General features: G+C 43.4%; 2 protein-coding genes across 7 annotated transcripts in view; one reads left to right on the forward strand and one right to left on the reverse strand.

The window, feature by feature from the left end:
• Positions 1-416: 416 nt before the first annotated feature.
• On the reverse strand, positions 417-23,036 carry CRIPT (CXXC repeat containing interactor of PDZ3 domain). Its single transcript, XM_033936774.1, has 5 exons — positions 22,871-23,036; positions 21,151-21,216; positions 13,150-13,204; positions 6,665-6,768; positions 417-965 (listed from the first exon to the last, which is right to left on the reverse strand). The coding sequence occupies exons 1-5, from the start codon at positions 22,884-22,886 to the stop codon at positions 901-903; spliced, it is 306 nt and encodes a 101-aa protein (XP_033792665.1). The 5' UTR covers positions 22,887-23,036; the 3' UTR covers positions 417-900.
• PIGF (phosphatidylinositol glycan anchor biosynthesis class F) overlaps positions 22,986-23,535 on the forward strand; it is a 48,401-nt gene continuing 47,851 nt past the window's right edge. For 5 of the 6 annotated variants that reach the window (XM_033936763.1, XM_033936767.1, XM_033936765.1 and 2 more), the window contains exon 1: positions 23,148-23,315. The gene's annotated coding sequence lies outside the window, so the exon portion shown is untranslated. The other variant, XM_033936764.1, reaches the window with a different exon arrangement.

Raw genomic sequence — 23,535 nt, forward strand, 5'->3', positions numbered from 1 at the left:
CTAACAGGCAAAATATTGCAAATGCTTTAATGCGTTTCTGCGGTATCCTGTTGGCATGCACTAACTATGCATTAAAGGCTAGATTCTTCAAACGGCGCCTACATTAGCGGCCACTTACAAAAGCAGCACAGATTGTGGCTGTACCATTTGTTGTACCGATTGTTACAGTACCATTTGGAGAATCACGGCTACGTGAAAGGTAGGTGCCGGAAACATAAGCCAGGGTTTTAAAGGCCTACATTTCCGGTGCCTACCTTTCACGAGAATTGTGTCTACAGAGGCACCTAACAGCACCTAAGCCCACTTCCAGCATTAACCGCACCTAGTGGCCGTAGGAGCATCTTCCTTATGGTGCTGTTTAGAGAATTTGGGCCAAAGGGTTTAAAACCCTTTAATAAATGGGCCCCTAAATTACCTTTATTTGAAAATATCTTTATTGATTTTAACCTCAGCATACAATAATGTAATACATTATCCATATCAACAACAAAACTTCCAGAACATGTGTAAGACCAAGTTCCCTTCCTCCCCATCACACCCTCCACCCGCTTAAAAAATGCTCCTTTCTAAATTACCTTAATAAATAAAACAAGAAGCACTGCAAGAGAAGGAAAATGTAACAAAAATATAGAAAGCATATGGCTTATAATCATTGGGTGAAAAAAAAGCTTTACACAGAGAGCTCTGAAAGGCAAAGTGTCCCCAGCAAGACAAAACACAAAAATCAAGACAAATACAGTAAAATTCAAAATGAAAAGATGACCATCAGTAAGAGTAAGTTTTATATTTTTGTCACCACCAATCTATTTACATACACAGTTTCTTTATAAAATAAAAAAAGGTAAAAGAATATATAGGCCCAGAACATGTCAAGATAATTCACCACCAGCAGTGCTGCACTTAAACCGATGTTTGTTTGTAATTTTTTGTATCCAAAACTTTCTTCCCGCACATTGCGCAGATGCCTACAAAGAAAACATTAGATAATTAGAGAAATTGGCATGATGACTTGCTTTTGGAGCCAGGCTGTGTTCCAGTTCCAAGACCATTCTGCTAGTGAAATCGTCCTCTTAACAGTCTTGAGGTTAATGTAACAAAGCATATTAACATACACTTCTCCCTCCGAATCCAGGTTTCAGCATCCGCAGATTCGATTATTCGCAATTTAAAAATTTTTTAAATTAAAGCAGTATTCCGGCAGCCATTTCCTATGAGTGATCTGCACGGGACAGGAGAGTAGGAAAATCACTCCTGCCCCGAAAACCCGCTAGACCACCAGGTAAGGCTTAAGGGATTCCGGGGAAAGCAGGAGGGAGGCGGCGAAGGTCCAGAATACTTTAATTTTGGGGGAAAGTGGGAGGGGGGGGGGGGCAGAACCGACCCAAATATTATTTGCAGTTTTTTAATATTTGAGGGCCAGCTCTGCCCCTAACCCCCGCAAATATTGAGGGAGAAGTGTATGCGATTAATCCACATGAATCAGCCACAGTAACAGCTCGTGTTAATGGCATGACAATGGGTTTTGTGTTGATATATTAGCTTTAACGTGTTAAAGGAGAATGGGACTTGTATACTGCCTTTTTATGGTTGCATGTTCAAAGTGGTTTACATATATACATGCAGATAATTATTTTGTATCCAGGGCAATGGAGGATTGAGCCACTCCTTACCTTTATTGCAAAATCTTAACTACAGCTTTCTAAGTGTAGATAAAAGTTGTGGGTAAAGAGCTATGTGTTCCCTTAGTGAGTTTTAATGTGCTTTATTTTCATATGTGCTTACAGTAATGAGCTGTTTTATCAGGATTTTGCATGAAAACTAATCAACATACATTAAAAGCTATAATTGTACTTCTGACCCAATGAGGTTTGCAAAAGCATTAGTACATATCAGTCCATTGGCCTCCAGTGCGCCTTCCTTTTGAAAGTCTACTTTCTATCTTAAGTTTCAATATGTCCCATGAATATTCTTTTATAAGAGGAATCCACCAGCTCAGTGTGTAGACAGGTCATGCTTGACTAGAAAGTCAGATTCAGGTTTCAGACAAGATAACTACAAGAATCCATACTGGGAAGACACCAATTAATCGTCAAGGGACACTGTCAAGGTTGGAACTGTGAAACTAACATTTTCTAGTACTGTATTTACTTATCACATTTGTTTTCTGGTTTGCTGCTGTCTCTTTGTTCTGCTATAAATCTGAAGGCAGAGATTTGCAGTGCTACACTGCAGTGGCTGTCTTTAGTGGACAGTTTATGATCGCTGCTGAGCTTAGCAGATCTGTCAGTCTGGTTACTTCAATCTGCATATCTTTTTGCTCTGCTGGTCCTGCTCTGGAATTCAATCCCTCCTATTCTGCGTTCTAACACTTCTGAATGCAAATGTAAAAAAATTTGGATTTTCTCTTAAGTTTTTCCTTTGACTGATGTTTAATTTTGATATTTTGGGGGCATTTGATCTTCTCAGTTACATTTGTTTTTCTTCCGTTTTCTGGTAAATGTATAGCCATTGACTTTGTTTTCTGCATTATATTGTATTATCTATTCAGATTCCCCCTGGTGTGTGATCCCTGTTATCTTCAATTTTGTCTGTCATCATGTTTGTGTTACTGGAAAATTTTGGACTCTGCTCTGTGAAATGTCTTTATTAATGAGGGTAACAAGTGTTTGAAAGAGTAAATAAAGTTAAAAAGAAAACCAACCCTCTTCCATTTACATTTAATTTCTGTGAAAGCTGTATTGTTAGAAATACTGTGATAAAGCCAAAAAACTCCAAAATCCCAACTACTTCTTGCCTCTTTCTCCCAATAATCTATGGGGCACAGAAAATCTGTCTCACTTCCGGCTCACCACACAATTATTTCCCATGTACTCACCTTTATAGGACCCCCAGGGACCCCTAAAGAAGACTTTTTGTCGAAACGCGGACCGTGTTGGGTCCTGTATCCCTAGCGGACTAGGTCCTTTAAGGCTTTTATGTGAATGATTTATTTTTATGTGGATGAAATTATTTCATATGGATGATTTCAGTGTACCTTTGGAACTTTGACACTTTCAAATAAAGTCCATTTAGGAACATTGTCACTCCACAGAATTTTTTTGGTTTTCTCTAGAAATAGGATTGGCCCAACCTGCTCAATCAGTTTCTGTTCAGAGCCCCTGCTGCTGTAATTTTCACATCACTTAGACTACAATAGGGCTAGAAACAAGTTAAAGTCATTTTACCAACCTGACAGCATCCCTGCAGGTGCTCTAAAACTGTTATTATGACAGAATATCTCCTCTGCTTAAGATGTAAATTGTGCTAAACACAAACTCGTCTACTGTTTACCATGTTCAAGAAGCCTGTTCAAATGTCAGCTCAATTCTGAAGCTCTACACTTCTATGCATTTGTGTGAATGCAATTAATCAACATTGTACGTATGCAGGCCCAGTAGAGCAGATACTGTGCTTACAGAGGAAAAATGTATTTTAAGCCATCCCTCTGCTCTCTGTAAGCACTTCTTTTCCTATAGTATCTATAATAAAACCCTAGCCGCATATGCGCACTTAAAACTCCGTGCCTCTGCATGCGCAGTAGAATAGAAGGAGCCTGCAGCAGTTTACCCTTCTCTCTCCATTGGCGACGCTGCGAGCCCAGAGCCAGTGCGGTTCCCCCATCACCCTCCCTTGGCGATGCTGCAAGCCCGGAGCCACTGGTGATCACCACAGCGACAACTCCCCCTCCCGCCCTCTCTGTCTGCCAAAAAAAACAAAAGAAAAAACCCAACAACAATCGCTGGCACGTAGGGGGAAAGGGCACTTCCAGTTGCGGCAGGGAAGGGTGGGGCTTCTCCCTCCCCCTCCCAAGCAACAACAAAAACACCCGATGCCCATAGCTGTGATCCCCCCCTCCCAAGTAAACTCCCCTAGAGCAAGGGGGGAGGAGGAGATCATTCCCAACTGTCTGAAGGAACCGGCAAGTTAGACGGTCACCTGGGGGCAGGAGCAAGGGAATCAATCACAAGACGAGGGTGGAGGACAAGGAGGAGAATGATATTTGGGTGGGGGAGGAAAGAGATGCCCGATTAGGAGTTGGGGCCTGGGTTGGTGAGGAAAGAGAGACATGGGATAGCCACTAGAGAGAGAGGCTTTGGGTGGGTGAGAGAAGCAGGTATTTGGAGGGCAGGTAGGAGCGAGAGAGTACACAGATGGGGTGGGCCACCACCACTTCGGTGAGTGAGGGCTAAAGAAGCCCCGCCCCCCCCCGCCCCAGAGAAAGTGAAAGCGCGGAGGAGTGCAGAAGTGCACGTTGGGGCTCGGTTCGGATCGCCATGGCCTAGCAGTCCTGCGGAACAGCATCAGGCGGTGATCCAGCACCAAGGGTGAGCGAATGGGGTCCGGAGGGGAGACGGGACACATTTGCCCGTTGTGTAGCTGGGCAGGTGTGTGCGGTCAGCTGGCCACAACTGGATTGAGGAAAGGGCAAGGGATCTCTTAGCTGGCACAGTTGGAAAGTGGCTTCAGTGAGGGTCTGGGCAGGGAGAGAGACAGACAGAAAGAAAATAAAGAAAGATAGACAGCGGGAGGGAGAGACAGAAAGAAAGAAAGAAAGAAAGAGGGGGCAGGGAGAGAAAAAGAAAAAGATAGCAATAAAGAAATAAAGAAAGAGACAGCGGGAGGGAGAGAGACAGAAAGAAATAAAGAAAGAGACAGGGAGAGAGAGAGAAAAAGAAAGAAAGAAAAAAGATAGACAGGGCAGGGGGAGAGACAGAAAGAAAGGAAGAAAGAGACGGGGGCAGGAAAAGAAACAGAAAGAAAGACAGACAGACATCTATTCTAGCACTCGTTAATATAACGGGTTTAAACACTAGTCTGTATATAAAGCCACAGGCAAGAGGTAGTGAAGGAAGCAAAGAACAAAGAAACAGTATTTTAAGTTTCTGCGCTTTTTAATGTAAAAATTATACTCAGAAGCCAAAGGTTTGTCAGCTTCACTGATCAGAATTTCTTTGGCGATTTAAAAACAAACCTCTGGCAGAAAGAGAGCACTAGATGTATGGAAAATTAAAAACATTATAACAGGAAATGGAGCAGAGGGCTCTCAGGTTACTAGTTAAGTTTCCCTAGTTTTTTCTAAAATGGTTCCCCAATCTTCTACTTCTTCAGCCTTCCAGATCAATCAGTACTGCAGTTTACTGGGACTACAGTGTCATTAGCCTTCCTTCACAACTACCCAGTGTTTCTTCCCTTGTTTTATATCCTCTCCCAACTCACTCAGTTAGTGCAGTGAGAGTCCTTGGCCAGAGGCTACAGAATATGATACTCTCTGGAACACAGTAATGTGGATCCCAAGTCCAAACACTAGATGTCACTGTTGACACCCAATTCAGATCTTTAGCTTCCTGGTTCAGCGAGGTTGTGGAAGCAGCATTCTACAACCCCAGAGAGAAAGAATACCAGTCATAGTGCAATGGAATCACCTAGTGGATGGATTTAGAGCTCAAGATTACAGGAATCCCAAAAGGTGTCCTGGCTGAGGAGATGCTATACCAATAAAACAAAAAACAATAAAACAATTTTGATGGAACTCAGTTTGCTTAATTGGTAAATAGGAGGCAACCATAATGGATAAGAGAGGCAAGAAGGCTAAATTTAAAAGGTTGTGGTTACCTATAAAAGAATATGTAGACAATGGTTGAGTATTATTAAAGAATGGATAAGTATGAATGTATGTATTCAGGGTTTTTCACTCTCTGCAAATGGGGTGGGATGGGAGGGTTTGGGGATAGTTCTTCTTAGAAATTTCATGAATACCCTTTGCATTATGATGATATAGTTTATAAACAAGCTTTTCAGAATTTATATTCTCTCCTGTTTGAATGTATGTTTATTATATAAAATTTCAATAAAAAATTTTAGAACTGGAATAAACAATACAACCCACAAACTTAAGTAGCTACAAATGAAGACTCATGATGCTGAATCCCAGCCCTAATTCTGATTGAGTTGGAACCTTGCAAACCCCAAAACGTCAATAAGACCCCAAATCCACACATACCTTTTAACTATTGTTTACTTTTCTAGTTAGTCTGATGAATAATGCAGTACCAACACGACAGAACCAAAAGAAAAAAAAGAGCCACATTTAAAACTGCAATGCTGATAACAGTCAGAAAATCTGGTATATTGTCTGACCTATCTGAACTATAACATAAATAACATAAATCTTTATTTATGTACTGCGAACACCTTTCGGTTCGAGGCGGTTTACAGGAAGAATGGCTGAGGAGAGTCAGCAAATTACAGCAATGGAGAAAGGACAGAAAATTGTATAGATTATATAGAGGGAGGTAGGAATGTTCATAGTCTTAGAAACTATGAGAAACAAACTATTAAAAACACCACTGGAAACATGGAATAAGATTATATTAAAATTGTGGATGTTCTTGATAACAAATCAGTATAACAAAAACTAGCAAAGTACTTTGAATAATAATAATAACTCTTCCTCCTCCTCCCCAAATAAAGGAGAACCAGAAATAGTAATGAGTGGGAATGCACTTCTAGAAGAGCAAGCTCAAATATCCATGCTGTTTAGAGGGTATCCATGCTGTTTAGAGGGTATCCATGCTGTTTAGAGACTAATGAATGAAAAAAATATGGAAATATGAGAAGCTCTTACCCTTTTTATAGGCACATCCTTGGCAGTAATGAGAGCCAGGTTGATGAACTGAACTTTTACAGATTCGACATATTGCAAACTTATTTTTCCCATAGGGATCAAACCTGTGAAGAAAAATAAAATGTTAAATGTTCTCTTTGCCCCTACCTAGTGCCTCAACAATAATAACATAGTGAATGATGAACCAACCTATTAACATTTTGATTTTGCATAAAAGATTTCCTAAGAAACCATATCAGAAAGCATTTTCTGCTTCAGACATACTGTGGTCAATTGTAAAGCTGATACAATATTAGATAAGACTGTTCATCAGCCTCAAAAATGTGGATAGGGAAAAAGGAGCAATATCAGTAGAATCCAACTACAATTACTAAAATTCTTTTCCACAGACCCTCGGATTCTATACATGGTACCTTGATTTGAACACCAAAATTTGGGCACACTCCTGAGATGCATGCACATGTTAATTGGTTAACAAGCCGATTTGCTAGGGGGAGGGAGGGAATTCATCAAAGGGCGATACCACATTACTGCATGCTAATCACGCTGGTAACACACTAAACATGAAAAATTCCCACAGGAATACAATGAGCATCTTTTGCGTTTAACGCATGCTAATCATTAGCACCCTTTGATGAATTCCCCTTAATGTCATTAATTGGGTGCTAACAACCAATTACTGTAGTTAATTGGCACTCATTAAAATTTGCAAGCACGTCTAGCTGCGCCCTATTCTATAAGACATGGTGCTTATCATACAACTCAAAAGGAGGCATGTCCATGGGTAGGGCAAGAGTGTTGGAGGCATTGTGAAAAGTTACGCATGTTACAGAACAGAATCTCAGTGTCCCTAACATGGGCACCAGCATTTATACCCAGTTTCGGCAGGTCTAAGTCTGGCACCAAAAGTTAGGCATTGGAATCAGCACAAAGCGCAACTCTACAGGGCATCGCTTAAATAATTCCCCCCAGAAAGGGGAAAAAGTCTTAGTCAAGCAAGTCTAAACTAAGGCAAATGGATGTATGGCATATCCTACCCAAGATAAAAAGACTGCTGGTAGCGTCAGGAAACAAACTAATAATTTGAAACATTACTGAGTAGACAATATATTAAAAATGCAGAGCTTCCAGAGAAGGACAACCCAGAGGTCAGTGCAGTTACACAGAAGCTGCCTGACGAGGCAGAGGAAAGGCCTTGCCAGGGCTGGCCAGATACTGCCTGTTTACCGACACTTCCTCTGCTTGCCGGCTGCCGCTACATCGTCGGGTGAGGGGGGGAGGGAGGGGTGTTGTCAAGACTGGCACCCTTTGATGAATTCCCCTTAATGTCATTAATTGGGTGCTAACAACCAATTACTGTAGTTAATTGGCACTCATTAAAATTTGCAAGCACGTCTAGCTGCGCCCTATTCTATAAGACATGGTGCTTATCATACAACTCAAAAGGAGGCATGTCCATGGGTAGGGCAAGAGTGTTGGAGGCATTGTGAAAAGTTACGCATGTTACAGAACAGAATCTCAGTGTCCCTAACATGGGCACCAGCATTTATACCCAGTTTCGGCAGGTCTAAGTCTGGCACCAAAAGTTAGGCATTGGAATCAGCACAAAGCGCAACTCTACAGGGCATCGCTTAAATAATTCCCCCCAGAAAGGGGAAAAAGTCTTAGTCAAGCAAGTCTAAACTAAGGCAAATGGATGTATGGCATATCCTACCCAAGATAAAAAGACTGCTGGTAGCGTCAGGAAACAAACTAATAATTTGAAACATTACTGAGTAGACAATATATTAAAAATGCAGAGCTTCCAGAGAAGGACAACCCAGAGGTCAGTGTAGTTACACAGAAGCTGCCTGACGGGGCAGAGGAAAGGCCTTGCCAGGGCTGGCCAGATACTGCCTGTTTACCGACACTTCCTCTGCTTGCCGGCTGCCGCTACATCGTCGGGTGAGGGGGGGAGGGAGGGGTGTTGTCAGGACTGGCTGTGCTGCATCGGGAATGGATGGAGGAGGTTGTCAGGACCAGCTCTGCTGCTTCGGGAACAGAAGGAGGGAGATTGATGGCTGTTGCGATTGAAGTTGGAGCTGGAGGAAGGGAGATTGTTGGCTGCCATGATGGGAGCTGGAGGGAGAGAGATTGATGGCTGCCGCGATGGGAGCTGGAGGAAGGGAGAGAGATGGCTGCCGCGATGGGAGCTGGAAGAAAGGAGGGAGTGAGACTAGTAGTTGCCACAATGGGAGTTGGAGGAAGGGAGGGAGATTGGTGGTTGCTGTGGTGGGAACTAGAGGGAGGGAGGGAGATTGATGGCTGCCATGATGTAGCTGGAGGAAGGGAGAGAGGTTGCCGCAATGGGAATTGGAGGAAGGGAGAGAGGTGGCTTCTGCGATGGGAGCTGGAAGAAAGGAGGGAGTGAGACTAGTAGTTGCCACAATGGGAGTTGGAGGAAGGGAGGGAGATTGGTTGTTGCTGTGGTGGGAGCTAGAGGGAGGGAGGGAGATTGGTGGTTGCTGTGGTGGGAGCTAGAGGGAGGGAGATTGGTGGTTGCTGTGGTGGGAGCTAGAGGGAGGGAGATTGGTGGTTGCTGTGGTGGGAGCTAGAGGGAGGGAGCTTGGTGGTTGCTGTGGTGGGAGCTAGAGGGAGGGAGGGATATTGATGGCTGCCATGATGGTAGCTGGAGGAAGAGAGGGAGGTTGCTGCAATGGGAATTGGAGGAAGGGAGGGAGAATGGTGGCTGCCTCGAAGGGAGCTAGAGGAAGGGAGTGAGAATGGTGGCTGCCACGATACTTCATCAGTTAGAGGGAGGGATATTGATGGCTGCCGCGATGCTTCAGGAGCTGGAGGGAGGGAGATTTGTGGCTGCTTCTGATGTCTCTGGGGCTGGATGGAGGGATGGTTATTGGGTCAGGAGAACCACTTTGGACATTATGATTTCACCAATTAAGAAAAATACTAAAGAGCCATCTAACAATGCATCCAACTTTAGACCAATCGCCAATATCCCCCTGGCACCAAAATAGCAGAAGGGATAGTAAACACCAAACTCACCACATACTTAGAAAAACACAATATCTTACATGACAATCAATCTGGTTTCCGGTCAGGTCACAGTACTGAAACAATTTTAGCTTCTCTGCTTGATTACCTTCATCAACTATTCAGCCAAGGCTCAAGCGCTCTAATATTGCAACTCGATCTGAGTAGCGCATTTGACTTGGTTGACCACTCCACTCTACTAGACTGTCTAACATCTATTGGAATCTCAGGTCATGTTCTCAATTGGTTCCACGAATTCCTGACAACAAGAACCTACAAGGTGTTCAAGGACGACACTACCTCTTACAGCTGGGACAACCCTTGTGGGGTCCCACAAGGCTCCCCCTTGTCCCCCACCCTATTTAACATCTACCTTGCCTCCCTAGGAAACCTCCTGCAGAGTTTGAAACTCAAATTCTTCATTTACGCAGACAACATCACCATAATCATTCCGCTCTCCTACCTTACCTCAGAGCTTCTAAACTCGCTATCTCTCACCCTAAATCAGATCGAACTTTGGATGACAGCGTTTAGGCTAAAGCTAAACCCAAAAAAACTAAATTCTTCTTAGTATCCCCAAACGACAAAATCAAGGAAACTTTGATACGTATCAATGGCCTAGACTACTGTATTGAACAATCCTTAAAAATACTAGGAGTCACCTTAGACAAACATCTCACACTAGAGAAACACACTGACCTAGTGTTTAAGAAAAGTATCTCGATACGCTGGAAACTCCGCACCATTAAAAAATACTTTGAAGACACCTCCTTTCGTCTGCTGGTCCAAGCTTCTATTCTTAGACCCTGATTCTCCAAAAGTGCGTCCTGATTTTAGGCAGCTGTAGACGTCCTACAGCTGTCTAATCAGCCAATCGGGATGCACGTTTTTTAAAAAAAAATGCTCCCCAGGCAGGCCGCCCGGGAGAGGTGTCCTATACTAAACGCCGATTCTGTAAACGGCGTCTTTAGAGAATCGGGTTAAATTAGACGCGGCCGCTATACTTATGGCAGCAAGGGATCTCCCTGCTGCAATATGTATAGCGGCCGCGGTTGTTGCGGCCGCCTGTCCCATCACCGACAGGAGAATGCCTAACTCCTCCTGTCGGAACCCCGAGCCCCCTCACCCCCAAACTCGTAATCGCCGACAGGAGGATGCCCAACTCCTCCTGTCGGAACCCCGGACCCCCCTCCCCCCCAAACTCGTAATCGCCAACAGGAGGATGCCCAACTCCTCCTGTCGGAACCCCGGAACCCCCTCCCCCCCAAACTCGTAATCGCCGACAGGAGGATGCCCAACTCCTCCTGTCGGAACCCCGGAACCCCCTCCCCCCCAAACTCGTAATCGCCGACAGGAGGATGCCCAACTCCTCCTGCCAGAAAGCCCAACGACCCCCCGCCCCAACTAATCTCCCTCCCCCAACTAACCTTTCAATGTTGGTCAGCTGGAAGGGTCTTGCTGCCGTCCAGCCGACGGGTCTGCCTCGTGGAAATGAGACGGCACGCCCCTTCACGGCCCATCCCCGCTAAATCTAAGGCCTGATTGGCCCAGGCTAGGCACCTTGGCCAATCAGGCCTTAGGATTAGTGGGGATGGGCGGACCCGCTATGCCTAAGGCCTGATTGGCCCAGGCTTCTACAGGGAATTATAGTTTAATATGTAGTTTGATCTCACTTTTCTGTACAAGATGTATATGCTTGGTAATATTGTAAAATGTTATAAATAAAATATTAAAAAAAAAAAAAATAAAAACCGCATAGTGGTATAAATTATTATCTGACTATTTAAATAAGAAACCAAAAACTGGACTTAGAGATATCTGGAGCATTGAGATTAAGCATCAAATTAATGCATCTCAATGGACGCGTATTTGGTCTTGGAGGATGAAATGTACAATGTCTGCGTCTATGAGGCAAACATGGTTTTTCCTGTTGCAAAGAGCACTCTGGACCTCTGTTCGTTTACAAAAATTGGATTGCTCTAAGTCTAATAGATGTTGGCATTGTCATCTCGAAGCTGGAACTTTAGATCATTTATTGTTTTATTGTCCATTCATTAAGGCTTTTTGGCAGTCTATTTGGGATCAAATAAATTGCTTGTTAGAAAATCATGTAGCGTTGTCATATGACACAATTATATTTGGCATGTCCATGAGAGCTAAAAGTCAAATATATGCTAATAATAACAAGCTTTTGATGATATTGACAGGAGTTGCCATCCAACAAATAAATAACATATAAATGGAAGGATTGTAAAAGGCTGAATTATTGTTTCTGGTGGAATTCAGTTTGTCATGTATATAAAATGGAAAGAGCGTTGGCAGTGCAAAAAGGTTATTATAATAAATTTAAGGATGTGTGGGGACCATTATTAAATTATTATAATGAATAATTTACACTTTTCCCAATTTTAGTACACATGTGGATTTGGAATGGGGGGAATCTTGGTTTTCCATTAAGAATATATATATGAATGACATAAGATATTATTTTCTTGAGCTATAATATAGTTGTATTTGAATTTGGGAGGGGGTGGGGGTTAAATCTTCTTGTTGTATGATATTGTAGATTTTCAAGTGGTATTGTAATATATTTGTTCGATATTTATTGTACACTTGTTGTAAGACATAAAATGAATAAAGAAATTTAAAAAAAAAAGATTTTTCAAATTTATACAAGCATATAATCTTGTCACAGAAAATAGAAAAATTCAGATATTAATTTATACCACTTGGCTGCCTGATGCCCCAGCAAATCTGTCTGGAAGCACAAACCCGGAAAGCTATACTGAGTTTTTAAGTTACACCAATCAGGTAACCCCTTCTGAATGGTCTGCTTCAACTGCAACCACTTACATACTTGCCCAAGCAGGGGACCTCTGAGCACTGAAGCCATGAAGAATTTCAAAAGCATCTGATGGAAAAATACTCCAAAATAAGAAAGAGAAGTAAAGCAGAATTAAACACATCTTCTGAGTTTGCTTACTAAAGGAAAAACTGAGGATGGAGCAGTTTTCCACTGCAGAAGGGGAGAGGTTTCAAGTTCTCAAAGTCCTGCAAGTTTTGCAGTAAGCAGAAATCAACGGCTCAAGTATGGACTCCCATGTATCCGCAACAGAAATCTTGAATCTTGATACATCTATTCCTCCCAAACATGTTTCTATATTGCAGTCTTTAGAGAGTCTCTTTATGCACTCATCTAATTTCCTTGCAAAGAAGATACAATTGTTTTTGAGGTACTGTGCACACATACTGAAATGGACAGATCACAGTGATTTGTAAGGATCCCACTTCAGCTCAGAGGATGAGGGTCTAATCTGCAGTTTAAAATCCACAGCACGCAGTATGTTGCACAGAGCATTTTCAATTTAATCTTATTTCCAACATTAAAAAAAAGCTTTCAAATAAATAAAATGGACAATAGCTGGAAAAAACCCTAATTACTACCCAACACTAACCTTGTCCTCTTTGACGTTAATGCCTTGTTTTCATTTAGCTTTCGTCCTCCACTTTCTACAAAAGTCAGAAAATGGTTATTTTCCTTAATTGCTTATTACAGAATAAGTGTACAAGAGTGACATTCTAGAAGATTACAGTGCAGTGGTAGAGTCATTTATTGAAAAAAACGTTATCTCATTTAACCAGAAGCATTATCCATTGTGAAGAAACAACATGGGAAACTTGATATTGTGCACGTTTCAAACTCAATACAAAAAGACATCAACTATTTTTGGTAGCCATAGGATTCTACTTTTTCTTATAAAGCATTTCCCTTGGAAACAATGGAACACAAGAGTTTGGAATATTTAGATCCCTATTCACTAGAGATTAAGGGCTCCTTTTACTAAACCACGATAGAGGTTTCTACTGCGGGCCGGTGAGGTAAACGCTCTGATGCTCACAGGAATTCTATGAGCATCAGAGCATTTACCTCGCCAGCCCACGGTAGAAACCTCTACCACAGCTTTATAAAAGCCAGCTTAAGGCAGCAATCACAATGGGATAAAATCCCAGAAAGGGTCTCATTTCAAAATTACTGTAATTCCATCAAGTCTTTTTTATCCATTCTATTACCATTCCTACTGTAAACCACAGAATGATTGCTCAATGTGTGCTAAAATTACTCTCCCAGTTCCCTGAACCCAGGGTACACTGGTTGGGAGTGGACTCCTATAGTAGAGGCTACAATTTCTTTTCAAACAACAGAATTGTAAGTCAGTTTTTTTTCTTCTTTTTTTGAGTAGGTACATTGAAGAAGATTTGTTTAAGAATTGAGAGTCCAGATGTTATATGTCTATAAGTACTGCGTTTAAACCGCCTGATAATCCCAAGGGAAAGATCAGATCAATGATAAGGCTTGCTGAAACTTTACACAGACAGGCATTTACGATATCTGTTAACACACTCCATTCCTGAAAATGTGGGTAGTCAATCCCTTCTCATGAGAATTCTTGTAGGGAGCGTCATTAGTATTTTTTTGCTCCGCCTCCCATCCTTCTTGGCTGTCAGGCTGTCATCCAGTTCTTCAGTTATCTCTCTACAAGAAAGAAGGTAGGAACTGGTCTTTTCTGCTCCCCTCTTAACCCTCTGTCAATTGATTGGGTTCACTGTCTATGCTTATGCCGATGATCTACATCTTCTTCATACCATTTACCCCACTAACCAAAATGATATCTCTAACATCGATCTCAAATTAGCTAAAATTCATGATTGGTTAAATGCGAATATGCTTTCTCTAAGCATTTCTAAAACAAGCACCATGCTTTTTTCATGGAAAGAAGGTTTAGAGTTAATTGCTCAGGTCTCCATTGACAATGTCCCCCTTAAATCAACTCCAACAACCAAAATATTACGTGTTCTTATTGATAATAAACTTTCATTCCGTCCTCAAATCAGTGTGCTGGTCAAAAACTGTTTTTACAAACTTAGGATGATTAGATCTTTGGGCCCCCCCTCCTTGACGTAAAATCTTTAAATGTTTTAATTTTTCTTTTGTAATATCTAAAATTGATTATTGTAATTTATTATATAAAGGGTTGTGTCTAAAAGATATAAAACATCTTCAACCTATACAAAACACAGCTATTAAAATTATTTTAGGTTCCAAAAAATTTGATCATGTCACCCCTTTGTTACAAAAAGCTCACTGGTTGCCTGTTTTACATACGATTACCTACAAAATTGCTCTCTTGACTTTTAAAACCATGCAAACTAATACCCCAGCATTCATAGATAGACTGCTGATCCCTTATGACCCTCCCAGAACTTTAAAATCAGCCTCACAGCACTCCCTTAATGTCCCATCCCTAAAGATAATCAGTACTCGTCGTACTCTCATTTTCTCAGTCACTGCCCCTTTAATTTGGAACTCTCTCCCTCTACACCAGGGGTGTCCAACCTGCGGCCCCAGTCGAGGGCAATGCAGTGTTTTCCTCTGCTGCCCCTGGGTGTTTACCGTCTTGCCAGCTCCCTCCTCTGTCTTGCTGCAGCGTTTGTGTGGCCCCAGAAACATTTTTTTCGGCCAATGCGGCCCAGGGAAACCAAAAGATTGGACACCCCTGCTCTACACTTTAGAGCTGAACAAAACTTGCAGAAATTTAAAAGCAGCCTAAAATGCTTTCTCTTTAAAGATGATTTTAAAGACTGATTTTTACACAAGTACATACTTCTGCACTACTTAACTTTTCCCCCTCTCCTATTATATTTTCATTTTATGTATTCTTTCTAAGAAAAAAAACCTGTAGTTCTTCCCTTTTTTCCCAATGTTCTCTGGCCATAAGTATGTTTGATTAGTTGGTGTATGTCTAATTATTTAAAATGTTTGTCTCCCAGCTATTTTAAATTACTATGTACAATGCGTTGTACCTTTGGATAAGCGTTTAATCAAAATTTAAATAAACTATGAAACTTTTCAAATTATATTTGATTTTTGGACCATTTGCCAGGTTTTTCGGTACTGCAGAGGATCCCACATTTGGGACAGCTTTGGCCGCGGGAGAGCATAGACTCTGAGGTCAAGGGTCTGCTTCCAAGGATCAGACTGCTTTGCATTACATCTACTTGGGCAGCCTGCACTACCAGTTCGGGGGCTCAGGGACCATTCCCTTGGGAGGAAGGCTTGCCCCAAGTTCATCTGCAGTGGGCTTAAGTGCAGGCTGAGTGGCTCCATGGCGGTTTTTTCCAGGATCAGGGCTGACTGCTTACCTCCCCCCCATTTGCATGCGCATGATTCGGTGGGGGTTAAGGTCTCCTGCCAGTTCATTGGGCCCAAGAGGCAGTCAGAAGACACAAGCAGTCTAGATTCCAGGTTTGTTAAGGCAGAGGTTCTCCCTGTAAGCTGTTTGTAGCTTCCACACTTGCAGCTCCCAGCACACAACATGACACCGTGAGTAACAAGCTGACAGCCTAGCAAACAAAATAATGGGGGGGGGGGGGTCTTTAAATTCGATTTTTGAGGTTCTGGCTCAGTGTAGTTCCCCCAGACTATTTTTGGCACTAAATTTCTGCTGTGGCAGCCATTTTGGATTTCCCAATTTGAAAATAGAAGCCACTGCCTCAAAAATCCTTAATTTTGCTTAAAAACAGGTGGGATAGACTCCTCAGTCTAGGATACCTTGGATTCATGCCAGGTTTGATGTGGTTTAAGGATCATCCATGTGATGGAGGGGTGGGAGACTCTGGCTTAGCCTCAGGGGGGAATTTATTTATTTATTTTTAAAAAATTTCTATACCGTTTTATACCAAAACGGTTTACAAAATGATTACATACATAAAATGTTAAAACAAATCAGGACAAGTAGAAACAAATGGAAGTAATTCTTATAACAATAAAAAAATCAATATTCAAAGAAATGCACCAACAAATAGTTGTGTTTTTGACAATTTTCTGAATGAACTCCTATCACTGCATTTCCAAATTTGCCCAACAAGGGTATTCCACAATTTTACTCCTGCACATGAGAAGGTCATTGCATTGATTTCTGCATATTAGTGCCCAGTTGGTCTGAGAGCCTGACAAAAAGTCCAGATTTGAACCGGGGAGCAACACAAGTATGTCCCCTGCGAAGCACAGCCATGACATAGCTACAAAACCCCAGAAAGGAGCTCATGAGCATCCACACGGGCAGTCTGGATGTCCTGGTCAGTGGTTTCCCCCTAAATTCATCAATATTGTGTTTGAAGCTTACATGATTAACAAGGACCGCATGGATTGCAGCCCTACTGGTGCTTGGGGTTTTCCTTCTACCCAAGAGCACAATTCCCCAGCAACAGTGCCATGTGCAAGCCGGAGAAGTTAGTCTGAGGAAAACTGGGACGGAATGGGCTCTATTTCAATGCCTTTACTCTCCCAGTCAGGGTCTTCTGTAGCAGGAAATACTGCTTCATCTCTAGAGGAACCAGATCTGGATCTGGTGGAAGCTCCTGATCTCGGTGAGGACCTGACTGTGCACAGGCTATTTAAGCCTGCAGCGTTTTTGGAGGTGATCGTGGAATCCCTCCAGGAATTAAACAGACTCCAAAGTCCTCTGCTACACATTGCTCACTTATGAGCAGCAGAAAGGCACAGATCTCCTGTTTTCCCTCATCAAGACATTACCAAAATGCACACAAACCATTGGGAGGTCCCAGAGGGGCCTCTTTGGGTGGCCAATGCCATGGCAAAGCTCTATCCGCTAGATGCAGAATTTAACCATCTCTTTGTTCTTCCAAATGTGAAGGTAGAGTAGCATTAAGGATGCCCAGGACTGGAGGCTGGATTTTGAGGTCATGGCCTCAGGTTTGAAAGCAGCTGCGTCATCGTCTTTTGTTACCCAAGCTTGCCACTCCAAAGATTATTGGAAAGAGGGATCTCCAATCTTTAATGTCTGGAGTGGATTATGTAGCTGATGCTCTGTATGCTTATTCTATTTCCATCCACAGGATGGTATGGATCAGACAGTGGGCAGGGGATTCCTCCTTTAAGGCTTGAGTAAATTACCATTTAAGGGACATTTATTCTTTGGGAAAGATCTGGATGATATGGCCAGTGTGCAGGATTGCAAGCCAAAGTCTTTACTGGACAGCAGTCCTCAAGCCCCTAGAGGGTCATGTTGCAGTGATTTTTGGGCCTCCAGACAATATTGCCAGTTCTTGAAAGGGCCTTTGAGCCAGAGGTCTTTTCAAAACTCCAAACAAAAATTTGATTTTAAGGATTCCTCTCCACAACAACTCCCAAGAAGCAGTTATGATGCCAAGTCAGCTGAGTCTCCGCGCATCAGAGTGAGGTTATCGGCCTGTTGTGGAGAATAATCAGAGATCACCACAGATTTCTGGGTGCTGGACATTATACAAGAGGGGTATAAGCTTGAGTTCTTTCGTCCCCTCCTAGACCTTTTTCTAGACTTACCGGCTGGGAGGCCGAAAAGAGTGGCCAAAGACCAAGCAACAGTGTAAAGGTTGCTGGATCTGGAAGCCATAGAGCCCGTACCAGAAGACTTGGGCTCTGGAAGATACTCAATTTACTTCATAGTGCCCAAGAGAGGCTCAGAAGACTGGATTCCAATTATAGACTTCAAAGCAGTGAATGCAACCCTCAAGATTCCACATTTCTGAATGGAGATGGTGAGGTTGGTAATTGCATCAATTGCGACAAGGGAATTTCTTGCCTCCCTGAATTTGAAGAAGTGTCTGTACATTCCCATTTTTCCAGACTACAAGAAGGTTTTGTGATTCCATGTGCTGGATCAACACTTCCAGTTCGTGGCCTTGCCCTTTGACTGGCCACGGCATATGGACCTTTACCAAGGTACTGGTGGTTGTTGCAGCACATCTGCACAGAGCGGGCATGCGAGTCCATCCGTATCTGGATGATTGGCTAATAAGACCCCAGTTTGAATCCGAAAGCAGACTAGCGGTTCAAAGAGTAATTCGACTGCTGCAGACACATTTAAATACATTCAACATATAAAAGCAGAAGTCATAGGTTGAGGGTGCAAGAGTGCATAGGTGTCAGAACAGGTGAGGTCATGGCTTCCACAAAAATTGGTGGTAGGATTTTTGAGGACTCCGCTCACACAATGCTCCAGCTGCTGAAGGCAATTTCGAGCCACTGGCAGCATTACTCAGCTGAACATGCTTCAGTGGCCTGGAAGCTTTGCCTCTGCGAGGTTATGAAGTTGATGCTGAGGGAAAGCTTACAGGGTTACCGAACATAGTATGTTCAGTGACTAACGTTGTCAATGCCTGAACATTGAAAATGGCATCTTTTCCTGGAAGAAAGGAGAGATACACATCCCATGGTGAAACAGGGACAGCAATGTCACACCTGACAGGGAGAGGGAGGGGTAAAGGAATGAAGGAAGAAGAAGGAAGTCCAGGGAAGGAAAGGGAAAGGAGAGGGTAGAAGAGATGCAAGAAAAGGGAAATAGAGGAGAGATATTCCAAACCTCAGGGGGAGGGGAGAGAGTGAGGTAAAGGAAGGAGACGGATGCCAGACCATGGGGTGGGAGCAGGGAAGAGAAGAGTAAAGACAGAGAGGTGCTGGACCATGGGGGAGGGATGGAGAGGAGAGAAATGCCAGAGAGCAATGCCAGGGGGTAAGAGATGGAAGAGGAGACTAAGATAACAGACTTGGGGAGAGGAAAAAAGAGGAGAGAGATGCCAAACTATTAGGGGGTTGGGGGAAGAAGGGAGTGAGAGTCAGATGAGGAGACAGATGCCAGGGGATGGGGTTAGGTGGGGTAGGAAAGAAGAGGAGAGACATGCCAGAGCATGGGAAGAGGGGGGAAGGGAAGAGAAAGGAGAGCTAAAAATGGAGAGGGATGAAGCTGTAAAAAAGAGGGGAGGCACAGGCTGGATGAAAGGGGGAGAGGGTAGATTGTTTATGGAAGGGGCATAGAAAGAGATCAGATGCCATAAGGAAGGGGGAGAGGACAGATAGTGGATGGAAGGGGCAGAGAAAGAGGGCAGATACTGAAGGAAGAAAGAGTGAAAAGAAGATGAGGAAAGCAGAAACCAGAGATGACAAAGAGAAAAAAAATAAAGACATTTTTATTTTTTTCTTTAGGATAAAGTAGTATTGTAGCTGTGTTTATAAACATTTATAAATAGAAAATGGAAATAAGGTGATTTTTCTATTGGACTAATTTTAATATATTTTTGACTAACTTTCAGAGGCCAAAAACCCCTTCTTCAGGTCAGGACAGGATACCTTAACTGCAGTATACTGTACTTATCTGAGGAAGTAGGTTTTGGCCTTTGAAAGCTAATTGAAAAATGTATTAGTCCAATAAAATTATATCTTTATTTTCCATCTTTTGTTAATTTACCTTGATCTCTCTGAAAAAAATCAGAATATAAATGATAGTTTCTGCATACATTGTGTTTTGTGTAGTTTAATTATGTGGTTACCATTAAGTAATGTTAGTAAGATTATGTTGTGTGTATATGAAGAATGACTGGAAGAAATGGTATTACATTCAGTACTATTATTATAGAGGGCAGGGTCTGGGGTGGAACTTGGGCAGAGCTTTTGTACCCCTCCAAACAAAAAGTGTTCTGCTGCAAGAGTGTAAATTCAAGAGTAATCTAAGGGAATATTTCTTCACAGAAAGGTAATAGATATATGGAATCGAGGATAGTATGTGAATTCAGGAAAGCCTCAGACAAATACAAAGCGCAAGATTCTGGAGCTTAATAGTTGGTGTGAATGGACAAAATGTAGAGGCCACATGCTATTCATCTGCCATAATTTTTCAGTGTTATCTATGATATCTAAAATGAATGTACATGAGAAGTCAATATACAGTACATAGATCTACATATGCTGGGTCTTCTCAAGCATATTCATTATGGACAGGATATCCTGAAAACCTAATTGATTGAGGGGTTTCCAGAGCAAATTTGGGAAGCCCTGTCTTATTAGATCACTTTTGCACGCAATTAGGGGATTTCCAGCATGATTTACCTTCTGATTACACGTCTCCCTCCAAATTCACGGGTTTAGGACTCACAACTTTGTTTATTTGTGAGTTTCTGAATCCTGACCCACCACCACCTCCCTCCCATCTCCCAGACCCCTCCGTGCCTTACCTGGTGATCTAGCGGTGAAGTGGAGCAGGAGTGATCTTCCTATGTTCCTGCCTCATGCAGGTCCCATTGTCTCATGAGACAACAGTGGTAACTCACAGCAGCCATTTTTGTTCATGGCTCTGCAAGGGCAGGAGCATAGGAAGATCGCTCCTGCTCCGCTTCACTGCTAGACCACTAGGTAAGGTGTGGAGGGATTTGGGATGTGGTAGGAAGGTGAAGGTGGGTCAGTCAGCCGGTTCTGCCCCTAACTCCTGCAAATTTGGGAGAAGTATATATGCCCACACAAACCTAAAACAAATATACAGTACATGCAGCTTATAAATAAATATACTCATATCATATAACCATGAAAGAACAAGAATTGATTTTTATGACAAAAAACACAGTACCTGTAGTATTTCTTGCACCATCTTTCCATGTATCAGGTGTAATAACAGTACCCAGTTTCTTCTCACCTATGATTAAACAGCAGAGGTTTAGCAAGCAACATCTACATGAGCAGCGGCTGTATACTAACAGTGCCATTGGTACAGCTGCACAATAAACTTAAAGCATTTAAAATAATATCTTCTCTATACAAATGTTCCTTCTAAGCTGCATGGCTGCGCACCTTTTAGCATGAGGTCATGCAGTTCAGCCCCACCATGCAGCCAGCAGGGTTGGGACAAAACCTTAACTCTCAGCTTTCCTGAAGCAGCGGTAAGCTGAAACAGATAGGCTGTGGGACCTTCCCATACATACCCAAGGCTGCCAGCCTGCCTTCTCCAAAATCACTTTTTCTTCTAGGGCAGAACCAGCAGCTGTGGATTTATACAGGAAAGCCCTGAAACTCGTTTGTTTTACTATGCCATTACTGCTGTTGCTTCGGGAAAGCAGCAGTGTTAGGGATGCTGGGGGCAAACACTGGTGGATATGGCGTAGGGGCAGATACTGGTGGATGGGAGAGGGGATTAATACTTGTGGAAATGGGGTGATGCAAATGCTGGTGGAAGAGGGGTGGAGGAGAGAGAGGGTGCAGAAGCTGGTGGATGTGGGGTGGGTGGGAGAGGGGGCAGAAGCTGGTGGATGTGGGGTGGGTGGGAGAGGGGGCAAATACTGGTGGAAATGGGGTGGGTGGGAGAGAGGGGGCAAATACTGGTGGAAATGGGGTGGAGGCAGATGCTGGTAGAAAAGGGGTGGGGGAGAGAGAGGGCAGAACCTGGTGGAAATGGTTTGAAGTTTGGGAGAGCGGGGGCAGATTTTGTAAAGACGTGGGAAGACATTCTAAATAGAACATGGAACAGAGAAGGCAGATGTTGGAGGAGGAGAACAGAAAAGAGGGAGATGATGAAAGAGGGGAAGTGAAAGGAGATGCTGGATGGAAGATAAGAGGAGAAAAGGGACAGATATATGGAAATGGAGAGATACAAAGAGAAGGAAAATATTGATGAAGGGGTTACTATCAGTGGTGTAGTAAGGGGGGGCAAGGGGGCGGTTCACCCTGGGTACCATGCTGGTGGGGGCGCCAGCACCCCTTCTCCTCTCCCCGTCTCTTCCCATTCACCATACCTCTAGTTTAAGTAACTATTCGCAGTGGTCAATGTGCTCTTCGCGACCCCATCGGCTCTCCTGCTGACATCACTTCATGGTGCCCTGGATAGAAAGTTACATCAGATGGAGAGCCAACGGGGTCACGAGGAGCATGTTGTTGACCGTCTTCAACTAGAGGTACGGGAGGGGGGGTGAAGGAAAGGGAGGGGGACACACTTGGCAAGTGGAGGAGGAACGCCTCTCACCCTCGCTCCACCACTGGTGCCTATGGCAGATTTTGGTAACAATAACTTTGCTAAAATCTAAATACACGACATCTAGCGCTCTTCCTCGATCTTATTTTAGTCTAAAAAAAACTTTCTTTGTGGAAGAAGAGAAGGGGAAGATAGGACGAATTCGTTGTTCTCCGGAGAAACAAAAGTGAGGCCAAAACATTTAACATTTTCTGGATTACGCCTCATATTCCCGAGGCGCGCGCGCGCACACACTATTCCAGCCATCTTCTCAAAGTAATACCGAAGGCCTCAAAAGTCACCCTCGCCGGTACGTGCGGTAGCGACCCCCGAGCTCCTCACTCACATTTATCGCATACCATACTGGGACCGGAGCCTTCGTCCGAGTAACTAGAGCCAGACGTTTCCTCTCGGACGTCTCCTTCAGAAATGTAAACAAACAGAACGCAACGGAGCAGCTCCTTTCCGGTCAAGTTATCCGACAACTTCCGCTGCTTTACTGCGCCGGCGCGTTCTAGTTGACAGTTGGGCGGCGGCGGCTGCTGCTGCTGCTGCTGCTGCAGGAAGTGAAGAGCGATTGGTTGGTTTCTACGCGTCTGGAAACTGGTCGCGCGAGGTACGGGCTGAATGGGTTTCGTGTAGGTGGGTCGTGGGTGCGCGCGCCGTTGGCTTGAGGCGTACTAAATTGGAAGTGACCGCGGGCGGTGTTTGCCAGGTTTCCCACCAATATGTGACCCTCTGGTAGTTCCTGAAGTTGTTGCGGTGCTACAAAGCGTATCCCGGAGAGTTGGGTAAGGAGGGGGGAAGGGGAAGGATTTTCCCGTTCTCTGTAGAAAGTCGTTGAAAGGTTGGCGGGATGCCTAGTGGCCGCTTTGACACCCCTTAGGATTAACCTCGAGGGCACGTTCTTCAAACGGCTTAGTTAACTGTAATGCAGTATGGCGCAGTGGTTAAAGCTACAGCCTCAGCTGAGGTTGTGGGTTCAAACTAGAGAGTTGCACGGGGACAGAA

The sequence above is a fragment of the Geotrypetes seraphini genome, chromosome 3 (assembly GCF_902459505.1).
Source record: "Geotrypetes seraphini chromosome 3, aGeoSer1.1, whole genome shotgun sequence".
Classification (NCBI taxonomy): domain Eukaryota; kingdom Metazoa; phylum Chordata; class Amphibia; order Gymnophiona; family Dermophiidae; genus Geotrypetes; species Geotrypetes seraphini.

Bases quoted from the DNA above. Each gene is read 5' to 3' on its own strand.
- CRIPT (XM_033936774.1), bottom strand. The intron at 13,205-21,150 runs GTACTGTGTTTT...TGACTTTTGTAG, and splicing joins TGGTGCAAGAAATACTACAG to AAAGTGGAGGACGAAAGCTA. The intron at 6,769-13,149 runs GTTAGTGTTGGG...TTTTCTTCACAG, and splicing joins TTAACGTCAAAGAGGACAAG to GTTTGATCCCTATGGGAAAA.